The 17,999-nt window shown below is 43.3% G+C and overlaps 1 protein-coding gene across 2 annotated transcripts in view; it reads right to left on the bottom strand.

Moving 5' to 3' along the window:
• adam17b (ADAM metallopeptidase domain 17b) overlaps positions 1-17,999 on the bottom strand; it is a 92,957-nt gene that overhangs the window by 52,218 nt on the left and 22,740 nt on the right. For both annotated transcript variants that reach the window (XM_068022411.1, XM_068022410.1), the window contains exons 6-7: positions 6,783-6,919; positions 3,705-3,794 (exon numbers count right to left, since the gene is read on the bottom strand). In XM_068022411.1, the coding sequence (XP_067878512.1) occupies positions 3,705-3,794; positions 6,783-6,919 (227 nt within the window). The remainder of the gene's footprint in view (positions 1-3,704; positions 3,795-6,782; positions 6,920-17,999) is intronic.

Here is a 17,999-nt window from a genome sequence, read left to right on the forward strand (position 1 = left end):
GGAGGCTCGACAGGGTAGATGCTAAAAGGATGTTTCCCCTCATGGGGGAATCTAGATCTCGGGCTGCACAGTTTCAAAATAAGGGGTCTCCCTGTTACAATGCAGATGAGGAGAAATTTCTTTTCAGAGGGTCGTTAATCTTTGGAATTCTCTTCCCCAGACAGCAGTGGAGGCTGGATCATTGAATATACTCAAGGTTGAGTTAGACAGATTTTTCATCTACAAGGGAGTCAAGGGTCATTTTGGGTGGTGGTGGGGGGGGGGGGGGGGAGGGGTGAAGTGGGGGCAGGAAAGAAAGTGCAGTTAAGGCCACAATTAGATCAGCCATGATCTTATTGAATGGTGGAGCAAGCTTAACGGGCAAAACAGCCTACTCCTGCTCCTATTCCTGATCAAGGCCCCAAACATTCCTTCCAGGTGAAGCAGCGATTTACTTGTACTTCCTTCAACTTAGTATACTGTACTCGCTGCTCATAATGCTGTCGCCTCTAAATTGGGGAGTCCAAACGCAGATTGGGTGATTGCTTTGCGAAACACCTCCGCTCAGTCTGAAAGCATAATCCCGAGCTTCCGGTCGCTTGCCATTTCAACATTCATTCCCTCCCCACCACCTCCCCACCCCCGCCAATGCTCTCATGCCAACATTTCTGTCTTTGGTCTGCTCCAGTGTTCCAACAAACATCATCGCAAACTCGAGGAGCAGCACCTCATCTTTTGATTCGGCACTCTACAACCTTATGGACTGAACATTGAGTTCAATAACTTCAGAGCATGACTGGCCTTTTTTAAAAATATTTTTATATTTATTTTATTTTTTAACCATGTGCCTGCTTTTCATGTAGACTGAGTTGCTCATCATTCCGCTATTAGCACTCTCTCTGGACTAATGCTTTGTCTTTCACCGCAAGCATTAACACACTCTTTGCCTTTGTCCCAGGACAGCTTTGTTATTTAATCTCTTCAGCCCTCTGCCCTATCATACACTTTCCCTTTTGTTCTCTTCCCCGCACCCCCCCTTTCCACTTCCTTAAAACCTAATTCTTTTCTAACCTGTGCCAGTTCTGATGAAAGGTCACAGACATGAAACATTAACTGCTTCTCTCCACAGATGCTCCCTGACCTGCTGAGTATTTCCAACACTTTGTTTTTATTTCAGATTTCCAGCATCTGCAGTATTTTGCTTTTATTTTACCTTTCCTCCATTGTCCATTTCAGTGGGATTGCCTTTTAATGATTCACCGCTCAGAACATCGGAACAGGATTAGATCCCTTGAGCTTCTTCCAACATTAAATCAGATCATGGCTGAGCTGAAGATCTACTCCAGTTACTCACCTTTGCCTGATATCTCTTGATGTGACAAAAATCTAAAGAACGTAGTCTTGAAAATTTCAGTTGGCTTTTCTTCTCACTTCAGCAATGTCATTTCTCGAGTCACTGAAAAATCTATCCGTGGCCTTCTGCTCTTTTTAAACACCAACGATACCCAGTTTTACTTCTCCGTACCTCTTTTTTTCCTTCCTCTACCTCTTTGCTGCTGGAATCTTTGTCCAACATCCAGTCCTGAAAAAGCCTCAACTTCCTGCAGCAAAATATCTTTGACTTCTATCTCCCCTCATGCCCTCTCCGAGGTCAATTTGTCCACAAGACCCATCTCTTGCTCCCTCGATCCTATTCTCGCTAAATTGAACACCCAAATTCCTCATGTTCGTGAATATGAACAGTTCTTTCCCCTCTGGTACTGACCCCTCTCCATCAAATCTGCCGTTACCACCCATCCCCTCAAAAAAACCAACCCTTGACCCCTCTATCCTTGCAAACTACCAACTTCCCTTTCTTCTCCAAAGTCTTTCAATGTGCTGGCACCTCCCAAATCCGTGCCCATCTTTCCCAGAACTCCATATTTGAATCCCTCCAATCAGGTCCCTGCCACAGAACCAAAATGGGTCTCATCAAAATCACAAATGACATCCTATGTGACTGTGGTAAACTATACTTCCCTGTCCTCCTCAACCTGTCTGCAGGCTTTAACACAGCTGATCACACCAATGTACTCCTCCAATGTATCCCTTCTGTCGTTCAGCTCTGTGGCACTACCCTCACTTGGTTGCATTCCTATCTATCTAATCGTAGCCAGACAGAATCACCTGCAATGGTTTCTCTTTTCTCTGCTGCTCCTTTACCTCTCGGTTCCCAAGGATCTAGCCTTGGCACCCTATTTCCTTGAACTTTGCTACATGCATCCCCTCAACGACATCATGTGAAACCACTATCAGGTTCCACATGTACACTGTCAAACACCCAGCTCTACCTCACGACCACCTCGCTTGACTCCTCCACTAAAGTGTCAGACTACCTGTCCAACATCCAGCACTGTATGAGCAGAAATTTCCTTCAATTAAATATTGAGAAGACCGAAGTCATTGTCTTCAGTCCCGACAACAAACCCTAGCCACCAATTCCATCCCTTTCCTGGCAAATGTCTGAGATTGACCAGAGTGTTCACCACCTTGGTGTTGTATTTTACCCCGAAATGAGCTTCCACCATCATCTGACTCATATCTGTGCCATCACCGAGATCACCTACTCCTGCCTCCATCACATTACCCGACTCCGCCCCTACCTCAGCTCATGTGCCACTAAAACCCTCATTTGTGCCTTTGTTACCTCTAGAGTTAACTATTCCAAAACACTCCTGGCCAGACTTCCATCTTCCACCCTTCATAAACTTAAGCTCATCCAAATGTCTGCAACTACTTACATCTGCCTCTGGAATCCCTTCTGCAAACTCCTAAACTTATCTCCTATCCTATAAGAATTTGCTCAAAGGCCACCTCTATGACGAAGGCACCTCTCAAATTCCTCTGACTTAGGGTCTACTTTGAGTACCCTTCACGTTTTCTAGGTTAAATGTGTTATACAAGTGCAAGCTGTTGAACTAAATGTCACATAGCAGGATATTCAATACCTGTTAACTGACATTAACACAATCCTGTATAATTGCTAGTTACCCAGTTAGGTAAAAGATCTCTGCTACTTTCCCCCTTAAATTTTATTGTATAAGAATTATGTTGGTTAGTCAAAAACTTCTCACAACTGATATGCTCCCAACCATTGTAAAGCTTCCATATTTTCTTGAACAAATTTTGAGGGAAATTGGCACACAGACATCATCAACTTGAACTTTACTACAGTCGTCAAAAAGCATACAGAAAGATATTATTCATATACCCATGAGCCTACTTGAATACAGTGCATCTACACTGATGCTGCAATAACAGTTAGTAAAAAATAAGTCCAACAGGTCATAGAACCATTTCAAGCAGGCTCACTACTGGCCTGGGCATATATTTTTAAAAATGGCAGTACCCACACAAATAATATATCTAGGCTAAAATAGTTCAGCAAATACTTTGTGTAACTGTGACAACATGAACAACTTTTTAATGCAGTGAGTGGTTAGGGTCTGGAATGTACTGCCTGAGAGTGCAGATTCAGTCATGGCTTTCAAAAGAGAATTGGATAATTATCTGAAGAGAAAAAGTTCGCAGAGCTGTGGGGAAAAGGCAGGGAGTGGGACGAGCTGAATTGTTCTTATAGAGAGCCAGCATGGACATGACAGGCCATATGGTCTCCTTCTGTGCTGCAATCATTCTACAATTCTAAGAGTTGTGAAAAATATTTCAGCTTAATGTGCATTATTTACCTCTTCTATCTGCACTCCATATCCTTTGAAACCAGCATTGTTCCAAGAGGTATTTCGATAAATATCATCTACCCGGTCAATCAATTCAATCTGCATTTAGAAAAGAAAGTTGCGTGTACATCAATTCATGAACTGCTCAGTTAGAAAAACAATGTGTTCAAATTATAAGCATATATGGTAATGTAACCTTACTTAAGACATTGTACATCATAATACAATCACATTTCTGAAGATTAACCTTTTTTCCTTCTGCATTACATTTTTTGTACAGGTGAAGGGAGATTACATTGGCAAATCAAACCTATCCAGAATATTTCGGAAAGACAGGCAGAATGGAAAGGAATAACATTGTAACCCTGATGATATAGAATGACGCAAGTATGTTAGTGAGAAAGGATCTTGACTCAGAAAATCAGTAAGTAGAATGAATATGGGTGGAGATTAAGAATAGCAAGGGTCAGAAAACTCTGGTGGAAGTAGTTTATAGGCCCCCTAACAGTAGTTATACCATTGGACAGAGTATTAAACAAATTACTGGTGCTTGTAACAAAGGCAATGTAATAGTTGTGGGGGACTTTAATCTTCATATAGATTGGACCAATCAAATTGGCAAAGGTAGTCTGGAAGATGAATTTATAGAATGCTTTTGTCATCGTTTCTTGGAGCAATATGTTTTGGAACCAACTAGGGATAAAGCTATTTTAAATCTAGTATTGTCCAATGAGGCAGGGTTAATTAGTAATGTCATAGTAAAAGATCCACTGGAAAATTGTGATCATAATACAATTGAGTTCCACATTAAGTTTGAAGACAACATACTCCAATCACAAACAAGAATCTTAAATTTAAACTAAGCCAATTACATAGGTATGAGGGGACAGCTGGCCGAGGTTGATTGGGTAAATAGACTAAAAGGTATGGCGGTAAATAAACAGTGGGGAACATTTAAAGAAACAATTCAAAATGTTCAATAAAAATACATTCCATTGAAAAACAAAAACTCAACGTGAAAGATCCATCCATGGCTTACTAAGGAGGTTAAAGGATAGTATTAGATTAAAGGCTGAGGTTGCTGATAACGCAATCACTAAGTGGCGCTGTACGAGCACATGCACAAATGCAGCCTGTTCCACTGAAACGTCACTGTCTGCGATGTTCAGGCAGCTGCCAGGATTAAAGATGGCATTGCTCAATTCATCACAAAAAAACAACTTCAACCCATGGCAGCACACAATGGACATGTTTGATACTCGGAGAACATTGAGCTGTTTAAATTCTCAATAGAAGGACAGCACCTCTGACAGTGCTGCACACCCTCCGTAATTCTGAGACGTTTCAGTACCATCCCACTCTCGCCGCTCACTCCCCCCCCCCCTCCCCCCGCCCCACCTCCGGCCACTCACCCTCATCAGCCCCCCACCCCCCACAACCCCGCTCTCCGACCGCTCGCTCCCCGCTTCCCCCCACCATATCGCTCTCCGGCCACATGCTCCCCACTTCTCCCCACTCTACGACTGCTTGCTCCCCGCTTGCACACCGCCCCCCACCCCCCACCACAAAAATGCTTTCTGGCCGCTCGCTCCCCACATCCCCCACTCTCTGATTGCTTGCTCCCCGCTCCCGCCCCCTCCATCCCTCCAGACGCAAGCTCTGGGCCACTTCCCTCCTCTCAGCCACTCGCTCCTACATCGCCCCATCATCCCTCACAGCCCGCTTTGCTTCTTTGGGCAGAGCGAGTGGCCGAGAGGAGGGAAGCGGCCCAGAGCTAACGTCTGGAGGGATGGGGGAGGGGAAGTGGGGACAGAGCGGCCTGGAGTCAGTGGCCGAGGGGCGTAAGCATTTTCCTGCACCTGCGCCAATTAGTCCTGGCAACCCAAGGCCTAGGCTGCGCATGTGCAGCATCTCAGCGTACAGGAGACCGTTTGTGCAAGTGCGCAGCTTGGAGCACTCTGATGACATCAGCGGGCCAATGTGTTGTCAGGGGTCACTTAGTAGATTAAAAGAAGAGGCTTATAATGTTGCAAAGAATGGTAGTAAGCCTGAGAATTGGGAGTATTTAGAAACCAGCAAAGGGCCACCAAAAAGTTGATTAAAAAGGGAAAAGATAGAATGAGAGTAAGCTAGCCAGGAATATGATAACACATTGTAAGAGCTTCTACAAGTACTAAAGGAAGAGAGGAGCTAAAGAAAACATTGGTCCCTTAGAAGCAGAGACAAGAGAAATTAACCTGTGGAATGAGGAAATGGCAGAGATGTTGAACAAATATTTGATGTCTGTCTTCACCGTAAAATGCACAATTTACATACCAGAAATAGAGAGTATCCTAAGGGCTAATAAGAGTGAGGAAATTAAGTTAATTAATATCAGCAGAGAAAAGATACTGGAGAAACTCAAGGGACTAAAATCCGACAAATCCCCAGGACCCGATGGCTTACATTTTAGAGTTCAAAAAGAGATAGCTGCTGAGATAGTGGATGCCCTTACATCTTATAATGCGTAATGGTGATGAAACTACCAGACTGTCATAAAAACCCATCTTGTTCCCCAATACCCTTTGGGGAAGGAAATTTGCCATCCGTCTGCAGTCTGGCCTAGTTGCAACTCCAGACCCACAGGAATGTGGTTGATTCTTACTTGTCCTCTGAAATGACCTAGCAAAGCACTCAGTTGCATTCAAGACGACAGCTCACAACCAACTTCTCGGGGGCAATTGAGGATGGGCAATAAATGCTGGCCTTGCCATCACCGCCCACATCCTGTGAAAAAATACTATTTAAAAAAAATAGGTGTTGTTACTCTGTTTAGTATTGCTTTTTGGAGAGTGAGAAATGCCATCCAATTTTTCTCTCTCCCACAGCGACCAAATTGTTGGGCAAGCAGGCAAAGTGTTCTCAAGCTGCCACCAGTGCCAATTGAAGAAAAACATTAGTGCTTAAAAGCTTATTTTGATCCAAATATACAGTATCAATCAACATTGAACCACTTTATTAATTATCCCACCCACTATTTTCATTAGGGAAAAGGTACAGTAGTGCTGCAGAAGAACAGAAAAATGTTTTCAACCTGGGTTTGCTTACCAAATAATTGATGGTGATACTCTCTTCACCACGCCCCATGTGCTTAAAAAAGCGATAATCTGCCACAACTAGCATTTTGCAAGTATTCTTCTCAGGATCTAGAGGGACCTTTTGCCGTTTCTGCCGTTGGATGTATTCTGTCGAAGAATTAAAATTTCTGAATCAAAAAGGGTTAGATTTAAGTCTTAATTTTCTTCAGCAAAAATATTGCTCAGAATCAGGCATTTGTGCATGTATGTATACAACACAACAAAGACGGTATATTTGAACTATGAGATCATCCAGTGCAAGTTTTTACAGCAGACACTTCACTTTAATTAAGCAAAACATAAACACAAACTATAGAATATCAATCTGCCATACAATGGAATGCAGACTGCTGGTTTTCACACAGAATTCAAGTGCAAAATGTCCAAAATAGTGTAAATAGCTCATTGCATTTTTATTTGCACTGAACTAATTTGTCAATATCTGATGGCTATTGTAATCAGTCAAAATAAAGTTTGACAGATTTTATATATAACACAGTAACACTGATACAATGCATGTTGAATGCAATATATAAAGTCTGTGGAATTGAATCAGGTCAGGGAGGCCTGAAGAAAGTTGGTTGAAAAAAATATAGTTCTACTTTACATTGTTGAAATGCTTCAAAGCATTTCACACAACTAATTTACTTTTTGCAGTGAATTACATAAGCAAATAATAGTCATTCTGTGCCAGCAATACCTCACAAACAGCAGTGATATAAGTGACCAGTTAATAGTTTTTGATGGAGAAACCAAAATGTTAGCCAGGACAGAAGAACATTGTTATGTAAAATAGTGCAGAGGGATCCTCAACTGCAGACTGGACTCTAATTTGGTATCCCATCCAAAGAATGTCATCTTAACAATGCAGAATTCTCAAGTGTACTGAGTGTATCAGCCCAGATTCTACACTCAAATCCTAGCGTGGAACTTAATCTTCTGACCCAGAAGCTAAAGTGCTAACTCAGCCAAGTTGACACTATAAGGCACCAGAAACCAAGTATATTAAAACATGCACCAGTGCAAAACTTGTGTTGCAACATCTATACACAAGATTTTTACACATTACACGAATGACATCAAGGGATATGGAGATAGTGGCAAAAAATGGTGTAGAGTTGGATGATCAGCCATGATCTGTTTGAATGGTGGTGCTGGCTCGATGGACCGAATGGCCTACTCCTGCTCCTTTTTCCCATGTTCCTATTTAATTTGGAAAGATGCAATTTATCCAATTAAATGGAGAAACCTTGACCATTGTGTTTGGTTGAGCGGTGTCAAAGAAAAATGCTTCATTTTTAGTCACAACTAGAGTCAGACAGCAGTAGAATATTCAGTTGAAAGAAGAACTGAGACAGCAGAGTGGGAGAAAGCTAAATAAAAAGGAGTAAAAATCAAATTTAAAAAATCCAACTTCACAAAAGCTACCATACTGCAGGATGGAACTTGAGTGCCCTTCAATCTTTTAAGCTACAGTGTTCTACAAACCAGAGAGTGCTTGACAATACTAAAACTGTAAATCTGTAGGCATTGCTCATTTTGTAATCATGGTTAGTACCACTTAAAAGCTATGGGCTCATAATCACCATAATACAAAAGTAAATCTGCTGTGTCCTTCTCTCACCTTTGCACTACCAAGCAAGAATAGGTCATGGTTTTCTACTTCTGCACTTACCAGCTGCGGATCAGCTCTCAACATCCCTCTGTGCATCTTCCTTCAGAATGTCCGTTCACTTGTAAACAAGGCCCTTGCCATCCATGAACTTACTGTGGATGACTGCATTGACATCATTACCTTAACAGAAATCTGGCTGATGGGTGATGACACCTTGACACTTAATGAAGCCTCCCTGCCTAGCTACATCTTCCACTTGCCCCGCCAAGACCATTACGGTGGCGGTATGGCGCTCATCACCAGATCACACCTTGGCTTGACCCTCTACTCCTCGGGCACTTTCTTCTCCTTTGAGCATTTCACCTTGTTCCACTCCTCTCACCTCTCTTTCAAAATTATTTTCGAGCCCCCTCCCAAGTTTGATAATTTTCTCACCAAGATTTCTTCACTGCTTTCCTCCCTTAGCCTTTGCACCAAACAACCTCTGATCCTTGGTGATTATAACCCCCATCTCAACTCACCATGTTCTCTCTCCTCTTATCCTCCCTAAATCTCTCCCCGCATGTAAACTCCCAAACCCACATTCACAGCCATCCCCTTGACCTTGCCATCTCGCATGGTCTTGCTAGTCCACTTACAGATAAGACCATCTCTGATCGCTTCCTTGTATCACTCACTACCCACATCCCCCCTTCCGAGCCCCAAAGATACCTCCTTCTACAACCATCCCTGGAAAAAACTATCTCACTTACAACTGCGCTTTCAAAATCTCAACTGTCCAGCCTCTGGCGCTCCATTTATCACATTTCTGCAGCTACTGATTTGCTCAACTGAACCCTCACCCCCATCTGTGATGCCTGAGTCCCCAATAAAACCATTACTCTCTCTCACCCGGACCGTTCCCCCTGCTACAGCCCTCAGCTCTGCTCCCTTACATCCATGGGAAGCAAACTTGAAAAGTTATGACAGACAACTGGTTTAGCCATCCACTGCCAGATCTGTCTGCTAAAACTGCTCACTATTCCGAGATCATCCTGGAATCCAAAGATAACTCCTGGCTTCTATTCTCAACTGCAAACCATCTTCTTAAACCCCTCTCCTCTCCACCCTCACCTCCAGCAATAAGTGCGAGCAGCTCATGGACTTCTTTGTAACCAAGATCGAGACCATGGATGTTGTCTACATGGACTTTAGTAAGGCATTTGACAAGGTCCCACATGGCTGACTGGTCGGAAAAGTAAAAGCCCATGGGATACAGGGGAATGTGGCAAGCTGCATCCAAAATTGGCTCAGTGACTGGAAACAAAGGATAATGGTCGACGGATGCTTTTGCGAATGAAAAGCAGTTTCCAGTGGTATTCCACAGGGCTCAGTATTGGGTCCCTTGCTGTTGTGGTATATATTAATGATTTGGACTTAAATGTGGGATGCATGTTTGGGAAATTTGCAGATGACACAAAAATTGGCCGTGTAGTTGATAGTGAGCAGGATAACTGTAGACTCCAGGATGATATCAATGGTTAGGTTGAGTGGGTGGAAAAGTGGCAAATGGAATTCAATCCAGAGAAGTGTGAGGTAATGCATTCGGGCAGGGTAAACAAAGCGAAGGAATACACAATAAACGGGAGAATATTGAGAGGGGTAGAGGAAGTGAGATACCTTGGAGTGCATGTCCACAGGACCCTGAAGGTGGCAGGACAAGTAGATAGAATGGCGAAGAAGGCATATGGAAAGCTTTCCTTTATTGGCTGAGGTAAAAGCAGGGACGTAATGTTGGAACTGTATAAAATGCTGGTTAGGCCACAGCTGGAGTAGTGCAAACAGTTCTGGTCACCACATTACAGGATGGACATAATTGCTCTGGAGAGAGTACAGAGGAAATTTACAACAATGTTGCCAGGGCTCGAAAATTGCAGCTATGAGGAAAGATTGGATAGGCTAGGGTTATTTTCCTTAGAATAGAGGAGGCTGAGGGGTAACCTAATTGAGGTGTACAAAATTGTGAGGGGCCTAGATAGAGTAGACAGGAAGGACCTGTTTCCCCTAGCAGAGAAGTCAATTACCAGGGGGCACAGTTTTAAAGTGATTGGTAGAAGGGTTACAGTGGACATAAGGAAAAACCTTTTCACCCAGAGGGTGGAGAGCGTCTGGAATTCACTGCCCAGATCGGTGGTGGAGGCAAAAACCCTCGACTTATTTAAATGGTACCTGGGCCTGCACCTGCAAGGCTATGGACCAGATGCTGGAAGGTGGGATTAGAATGGACAGCAAGTTTTTTTCAGCCGGCACAGAGACGATGGCCTCTTTCTGTGATGTAACCTTTCTATGGTTCTACCATCCAATCATTTGCCTATGCTGCGCCCCTTCCTTCCAATAGCCCATCTGGCCAAACTGCCTCTAATAATTTCCCCCTGACCCTAGCCTTGAACTCACATCTTTCTCTACTTTCTCTCCTATCTCCCCTCATGCCTTGTCTGAGCGCATCTTGTCCATGACCCAACTCCTGCTCCCTCAATTCTATTTCCACTAAGCTGCTGCCCATCCAACTTCCCCTCCTGGTCCCAATGTTAGCCAATACTGTTAACTGTTCTCTCTCTTCAGGTGTCCCTTTCTCCTTTAAATCTGCCATCATCACCCCTCTCAAAAAAACAATCCTTGACCCCAACGTCAAACTACTGTCCCATCTCCAACCTCTCTTTCCTCTCCAAAGTCCTTGAACATGTTGTCGCTTCCCAAATCCTTGCCCATCTTTTCCAGAACACCATGCCTGAATCCTTCCGATCAGGTTTCCACCCCGTCACAGTGCCAAAACAGCTCCTGTCAAAATCACAAATGACATCCTATGTGACTGTGACAAAGGTAACTTTCACTGCTCATCCTTCTTGGCCTGTATGCAGCCTTTAATACAGTTGACCACACCATCCTCCTCCAATACCTCTCCACTGTTGTCCAGCTGGGTGGGACTGCCCTCGCCTGGTTCCAATCTTATCTATCTAATACTAGCCAGGGAATCACTTGCAATGGCTTCTCTTCCTGCTCCTGCACTGTTACCTCTGATGTCCCCCAAAGACCTATCCTTGGTCCCCTCCTATTTTCCATCTACATGCTGCCCCTCAGCGACATCAACCAAAAACACAGTGTTAGCTTTCACACTAAGCTGACAACACCTAGCTCTACCTCACCATCACCTCTCTCAACTCCTAAACTATCAGATTGCTTATCCGACATCCATTACTGGATGAGCATAAATTTCCTCCAACATTGGAAAGACTGAAGCCATCGTTTTCGATGCCTGCTCGAAACTCCATTCCTTAGCTACTGGCTCCATCCCTCTCCCAGGCAACAGTCCGAGATTAAGCCAGTTTGTTCGCAACCTTGGCGCCACATTTGATCCTTACATGAGCTTCCGAGCACATATTTGTGCCATCACTAAGACCGCCTATTTCCACCTCTGCAACACTGCCCAACTTCGTCCCTGTCTCAGCTCATCTGCTGCTGAAACCCTCATTCATAGCTTTGTTATATCTAGACTTGACTATTCCAATGCACTCCTGGCTTATTTCCCACAATATATACTCCATAAACTCGAAGTCATCCAAAGCTCTGCTGCCCGAGTCTTAACTCACACCAAGTCCCATTCACCCATCACCCCTGTACTCGCTGACCTACATTGACTCCTGGTCAAGCAATGTCTTGATTTTAAAATTCTCATCCTTGTTTTCAAATCCCACCAGGGCCTCACCCCTCCCTATCTCTATAATCTCCTCCAGCCTCACAACCTTCCAACATATCTGCGCTCCTCTAATTCTAGCCTCTTGAGCATCCTTGATTTAACTGCTCCACTAACGGTGGCCACACCTTCAGCTGCCTAGGCCCTAAGCTCTAAAATACCCTCCCAGCGCCTTTCTAATTCACTTTCCTCTTTGAAGACACTCCTTAAAACCTATCTCTTTGAGCAAGATTTTAGTCATTTGACCGAATATCTCCTTGTGTGGCTCGATGTCATAATTTGCTTTATAATGCTCCTGTGAAGCACCTTGGGAGGTTTTATTGTGTTAAAGGCGCTATATAAATTTTAGTAGTTGTTATTTTACTGTTCATTAAAATGAAAAGGGGTGAGGGAGTCACAAGCTGGCAACCACACAATCTGCAAAACCTGGCCAAAAACTCCAAATTGGATTTTTGTTTTTCTAAGTACCAGTAGTTTTTCTCTAAACTGCTTGCATTACTACAACTTAGCTCAACAGCGTGCAGCTTATGAAGCAGAAAGGAAGTGCTAAAGCGTACAAAAATACACAATATCAAAGATGAATAACAGGACAATCACCACGGCCACGTAGGTAGTTCCTCTCACTATGGAAGGATCCAAATAGATATTCTGCAGTAACTGTCAATGGAGGGGGGGCAGGAAAAGGGATAAGGAAAGACAAGGTACCAAGGGAAAAATGCACATCATCTGAAGTAACAAGAGAACTGCAATGTCAACCAGTAAACAAGGCAGGCAAGAATGTAATGCAGCAATGGGCAGCCTTTAAAGAGGGATTGACTCAGTCCAGTCTAGATCAGGATTGTCCAACCTTTTCGCGGAGGGCCGCATTTCAATTTTTGCTTGGCCCAGGGTGCCAGTGAGCAAATTTCGAAAGATAAAGGCATTAAAATTTGATCTTACTGATAAAAGCAACAAATGTGCATCTGTCAGGAGAGACCTTAATCTCCCCCAACCACCACCACCAGCCTCCCCCCCCCCCCCCCCCAACGCTCTCTTTCTATAATAAAAACAAGAAATGCTGGAATCACTCAGCAGGTCTGGCAGCATCTGTGGAAAGAGAAGCAGAGTTAACGTTTCGGGTCAGTGACCCTTCTTCGGAACTGACAAATATTAGAAAAGTCACAGGTTATAAGCAAGTGAGGTGGGGGTGGGGCAAGAGATAACAAAGGATGTCTAGGTTGGACCAGGCCACATAGCTGACCAAAAGGTTACGGAGCAAAGGCAAACAATATGTTAATGGTGTGTTGAAAGACAAAGCATTAGCACAGATTAGGTGTAAATACACTGAATATTGAACAGCAGCAAGTGCAAACCTGAAAAAAAAACAGTGGGTAAGCAAACTGAACAAACAAAGATGAAATGAAATAAATGCAAAAAAAAAGATTGTAAAAAATATAAAAAAGAATGTTAAAAAAAAGGAAGAAAAAATAACTAAAAATGAAAGTAAAATGGGGGGCTGTCATGCTCTGAAATTATTGAACTCAATGTTCAGTCCGGCAGGCTGTAGTGTGCCTAATCGGTAAATGAGATGCTGTTTAATAATTTCAGAGCATGACAGCCCCCCATTTTACTTTCATTTTTAGTTATTTTTTCTTCCTTTTTTTTTAACATTCTTTTTTACATTTTTTACAATTTTTTTTTGCATTTATTTAATTTCATCTTTGTTTGTTCAGTTTGCTTACCCACTGTTTTTTTCCAGGTTTGCACTTGCTGCTGTTCAATATTCAGTGTATTTACACCTAATCTGTGCTAATGCTTTGTCTTTCAACACACCATTAACATATTGTTTGCCTTTGCTCCGTGACCTTTTGGTCAGCTATGTGGCCTGGTCCAATCTAGACCTCCTTTGTTATCTCTTGCCCCACCCCCACCTCACTTGCTTATCACCTGTGACTTTTCTAATATTTGCTAGTTCCGAAGAAGGGTCACTGACCCGAAAAGTTAACTCTGCTTCTCTTTCCACAGATGCTGCCAGACCTGCTGAGTGATTCCAGCATTTCTTGTTTTTATTTCAGATTTCCAGCATCCGCAGTATTTTGCTCTCTTTCTATATGTCGCTCTCTCTGTATGTGTCACTGTCTCTTCCCCCCTTCCCCACTTCGCATCTCTCGGACTACAGGATACAGATTGAAAGTTTTGGGCAAAAGATGCAGGGGAAATATGAGGAAGCACTTTTTTTTTTAAACACAGCGGGTGGTAATGACCTGGATCTCGCTGCCCAAAGGGTGGTGGAAGCAGAAATGATCAATGATGTCAAGAGGAAGCTGGATGTCCACCTGAGAGAAATTGACTTGCAGGGCTATGAGGATCGAGCCAGGGAGTGGAACTGTCTGCATAGCTCCATGGAGAGCTGGCATGGACCCGACGGGCCGAATGGCCTCTTTCTGTGCCATAAGTAAATGACTTATTCACTTTGCTGGTAAGAACAGAAAAGCAGAATATTTTTTAAAAAGGCATAAAACTAGTAAATGTTGATGTTCAAAGGGACTTGGGTGTAACTGTACAAGGAACACAAAGTTAGCATGCAGGTACAGCAAGCAATTAGGAAGGCAAGCTGCATGTTGGCCTTTATTGCAAGGGAACTGGAGTACAAGAATAAGGAAGTCTTGCTACAGTTGTACAGGACTTTGGTGAGACCACACCTGCAGTACTGTGCACAGTTTTGGTCTCCATATTTAAGGAAGGATATACTTGCATTGGAGGCGGTACAGCAAAGTTCACTAAATTAGTTCTTCGGTTGAGAGGGTTGTCCGATGATGAGGGGCAGAGTAAACTGGGTCTGTACTCTCTGGAGCTTAAAAGATGAGAAGTGATTTCATTGAAACATTCAAGATTATGAAGGGAGTTGACAGGGTAGACACTGAGAGGTTGTTTTCCCTGGCTGGGGAATCTAGAACATGGGGGCATAGCCTCAGGATAAGGGCCAATCATTTAGTACTGAGATGAGAAATTTCTTCACTCAAAGGGTTGTGAATCCTTGGAATTCTCTACTCCAGAAAGTTGTGGATGCTCCATTGTTGAACATATTTAAGACAGATAGACAGATTTTTGGTGTCTCAGGGTACATCAAAGGACACAAAGAGCGGGTGGGAAAGTGGAGTTGAAGCCGAGGATCAGCCATGATCGTACTGAATGGCGGAGCAGGCTCGAGGGGCCATATGATCTACTCCTGCTCCTGTTTCCTATGTTAACTAGGAGGTGGCTGGGATGAGATAAAAATAGATAACAGGAGGTACTAGAAAGAGTGGTAGGTCTTAAAGTCACTGGGCTGGATAGGATGCATCCTAGGTTGCTCAGGGAAGTAAGGATAGAAATTGTGACGGTGTTAGCCACAATCTTCTAATTCTCCTTAGAGGTGGTGCCAGAAAACTGGAGGATTGCAAATGTTATATCCTTGTTCAGAAAAGGAGAGAAGGATAAACCTGGCAGTTACAAGTCAGTCAGTCAAAAGTCAGCGGCGGGGAAGATTTTACAAATAATAATCGGGAAGAAAATTAATAGCCACTTGGATAAGCATGGACTAATAAAGGAGAACCAGTATGGATTTATTGAGGACAAATTGTGTTTGACTATCTTAAGTTTTTTGATGTAGCAAAGGATGGATGAAGGCAGTGCAGTTGATGTTGTGGATATGGACTTTCAAAAGGTGTTTGATAAAGTTGTTGTTTGATAAAGTACAATTTATAAATATGGTCAATGGTAATCAACATCCTGACCAATGACCAGAAACTGAACTGGAGCAGCCACATAAATACTGTGGTTACAAGGACAGGTCAGAGGCTGGGAATTCTACGGTGAGTAACTCACCTCCTGACTCCCCAAAACCTATCCACCATCTACAAGGCACAGGTCAGGAGCGTGGATGAGTGCAGCTCCATCACCACTCAGGAAGCTCAACACCGTCCCAGGACAAAGCAGCCCGCTTGATCAGCATCCCACCCACCACCTTAAACATTCATTCCCTACAGCACCGTCACACAGTGCACTGCAGCAACTCACCGCGCCTCCTTCGACAGCACCTTCCAAACCTTCCACCTCTTCCAACTAGAAGAACTAGGGTAGCAGACACATTGGAACACCATCACCAAACGTTCCCCTCCAAGTCACACATCATCCTGACTTGGAAATATATCACTGTTCCTGCACTGCCACTGGATCAAAATCCTGCAACTCCCTCCCTAACAGCACTGTGGGTGTACCTGCACCAGATGGACTGCAGCTCACCACCACCTTCTCAAGGGCAATTAGGGATGGGCAACAAATGCTGGTCTTGCCATGAAAGAATAAAAATATTATGCTTGGGGATAGGAAGGGGCAGTAGCAGTATAGATACAAAATTGGCTAAAGGATAGAAAACAGAGTTGTGGTGTATGGCTGTTTTTCAGACTGGAGGGAGGTATAATTCCAAGATTTAATACAAGGACTACGACTGTTTATGATGTAGGCCAAGTCCAAGTCATAAACGTATATGGTACATTTTCAAAATCTGCAGATGATACGAAACTTTGAAATGTAGTAAACAGAGATCAAGAGACTTTGAGAAGATATAGACAGGTTGGGCAGACATATGGCAGATGAAATTCAATGCAGAGAGGTTTGGTGATATATTGTGCTTGCAAGAATGAGGAGACAATACAAGCTAAATGGTATAATTTCAAAGGGGGTACAAGAAGAGGGGGATCTGTGGATGTTTCTGCACAAATCTTTGAAACTGGCAGGACTGGTTAACAATGCAGTTTAATGAAGCATGAGATCCTGGACTTTATAAATCGAATAAAAGCCAGGATGTCTCGCGAAATGTATATAAACACTAGTTCGGCCCCAGCTGGAGTATTATTTCCAGTTCTGGGCAGCACACTTTAAGAAGGATGCGAGGGCTTTGCAGAAGGTACAGAAGTGATTTACTAGAATGGTTCTGGGATGAGGATTTACAGTTACGTGGACAGACTTGAAAAGCTGGGGTTGTTCTCCTCACAGCAGAAAAGGTGTTAATCTGAGTTCTTTTTGCCTTCAGTCTGGTTCAGTAAATATACCGAGTCGGATGTGTAGGTAAAATCAATTACTTTATTTGCGCAGTCGCCAGCGGACTTACTCTGATAACAGCAGCACTGACTCCACCAGAGTCTGTCGGGTCCCCCCCCAGAGTAAGTGAAGTTTGTGATACAGGTACTACTGTTTATACATTAAGATTCATGCTACACCTCCTTGTTTAACCAATCAGTGCGGTACAATTCGACTTCACCCACGTGGTGACATGCAGTACATCTGTTACTGAGGTTAACAATACACTCCATTCTCAATACATACTTGTTACTAATAAAATATTGTTTTGTACCAGCAAGATAAAACAAAGCGGATAAGCAAGCTAATTAACAAGAGCATAGGAATCATCAATAACCATGCTGGTCTCACTCCCTACATGGATCATGAGTCTGTCTCTACCTTGTGACAAGTAATTGCGGCGCATCCTGCTATCTCTATTAGGTGTACATTCCTGAGTGTTTCGTGCAGTCTGCAGCTACATCAAGTAGTGGCAGTTCACGAAGATAAGAGGGGCCTAGCACTCCTTATCACTCACACAGGGATGGACATCATTTGATTCACAGGAGTCCATTTGTTCCAAACCACAGGGAGTCACACAATCAGGCCATAAAGAACAGATGTCCTGGCAATTACCAGTGTCGGCTAGTCGTTACTGTCTCACACGCTCTGCCTTTACTATTAACTATTTCATTGTGGTTTCTGCCACTTAAAATCAAAGCTCATCAAAGCTACTATTCCTAACTTGGCTATATTTCCCATTA

This window comes from Heterodontus francisci, chromosome 3 (genome assembly GCF_036365525.1).
Source record: "Heterodontus francisci isolate sHetFra1 chromosome 3, sHetFra1.hap1, whole genome shotgun sequence".
NCBI lineage: Eukaryota > Metazoa > Chordata > Chondrichthyes > Heterodontiformes > Heterodontidae > Heterodontus > Heterodontus francisci.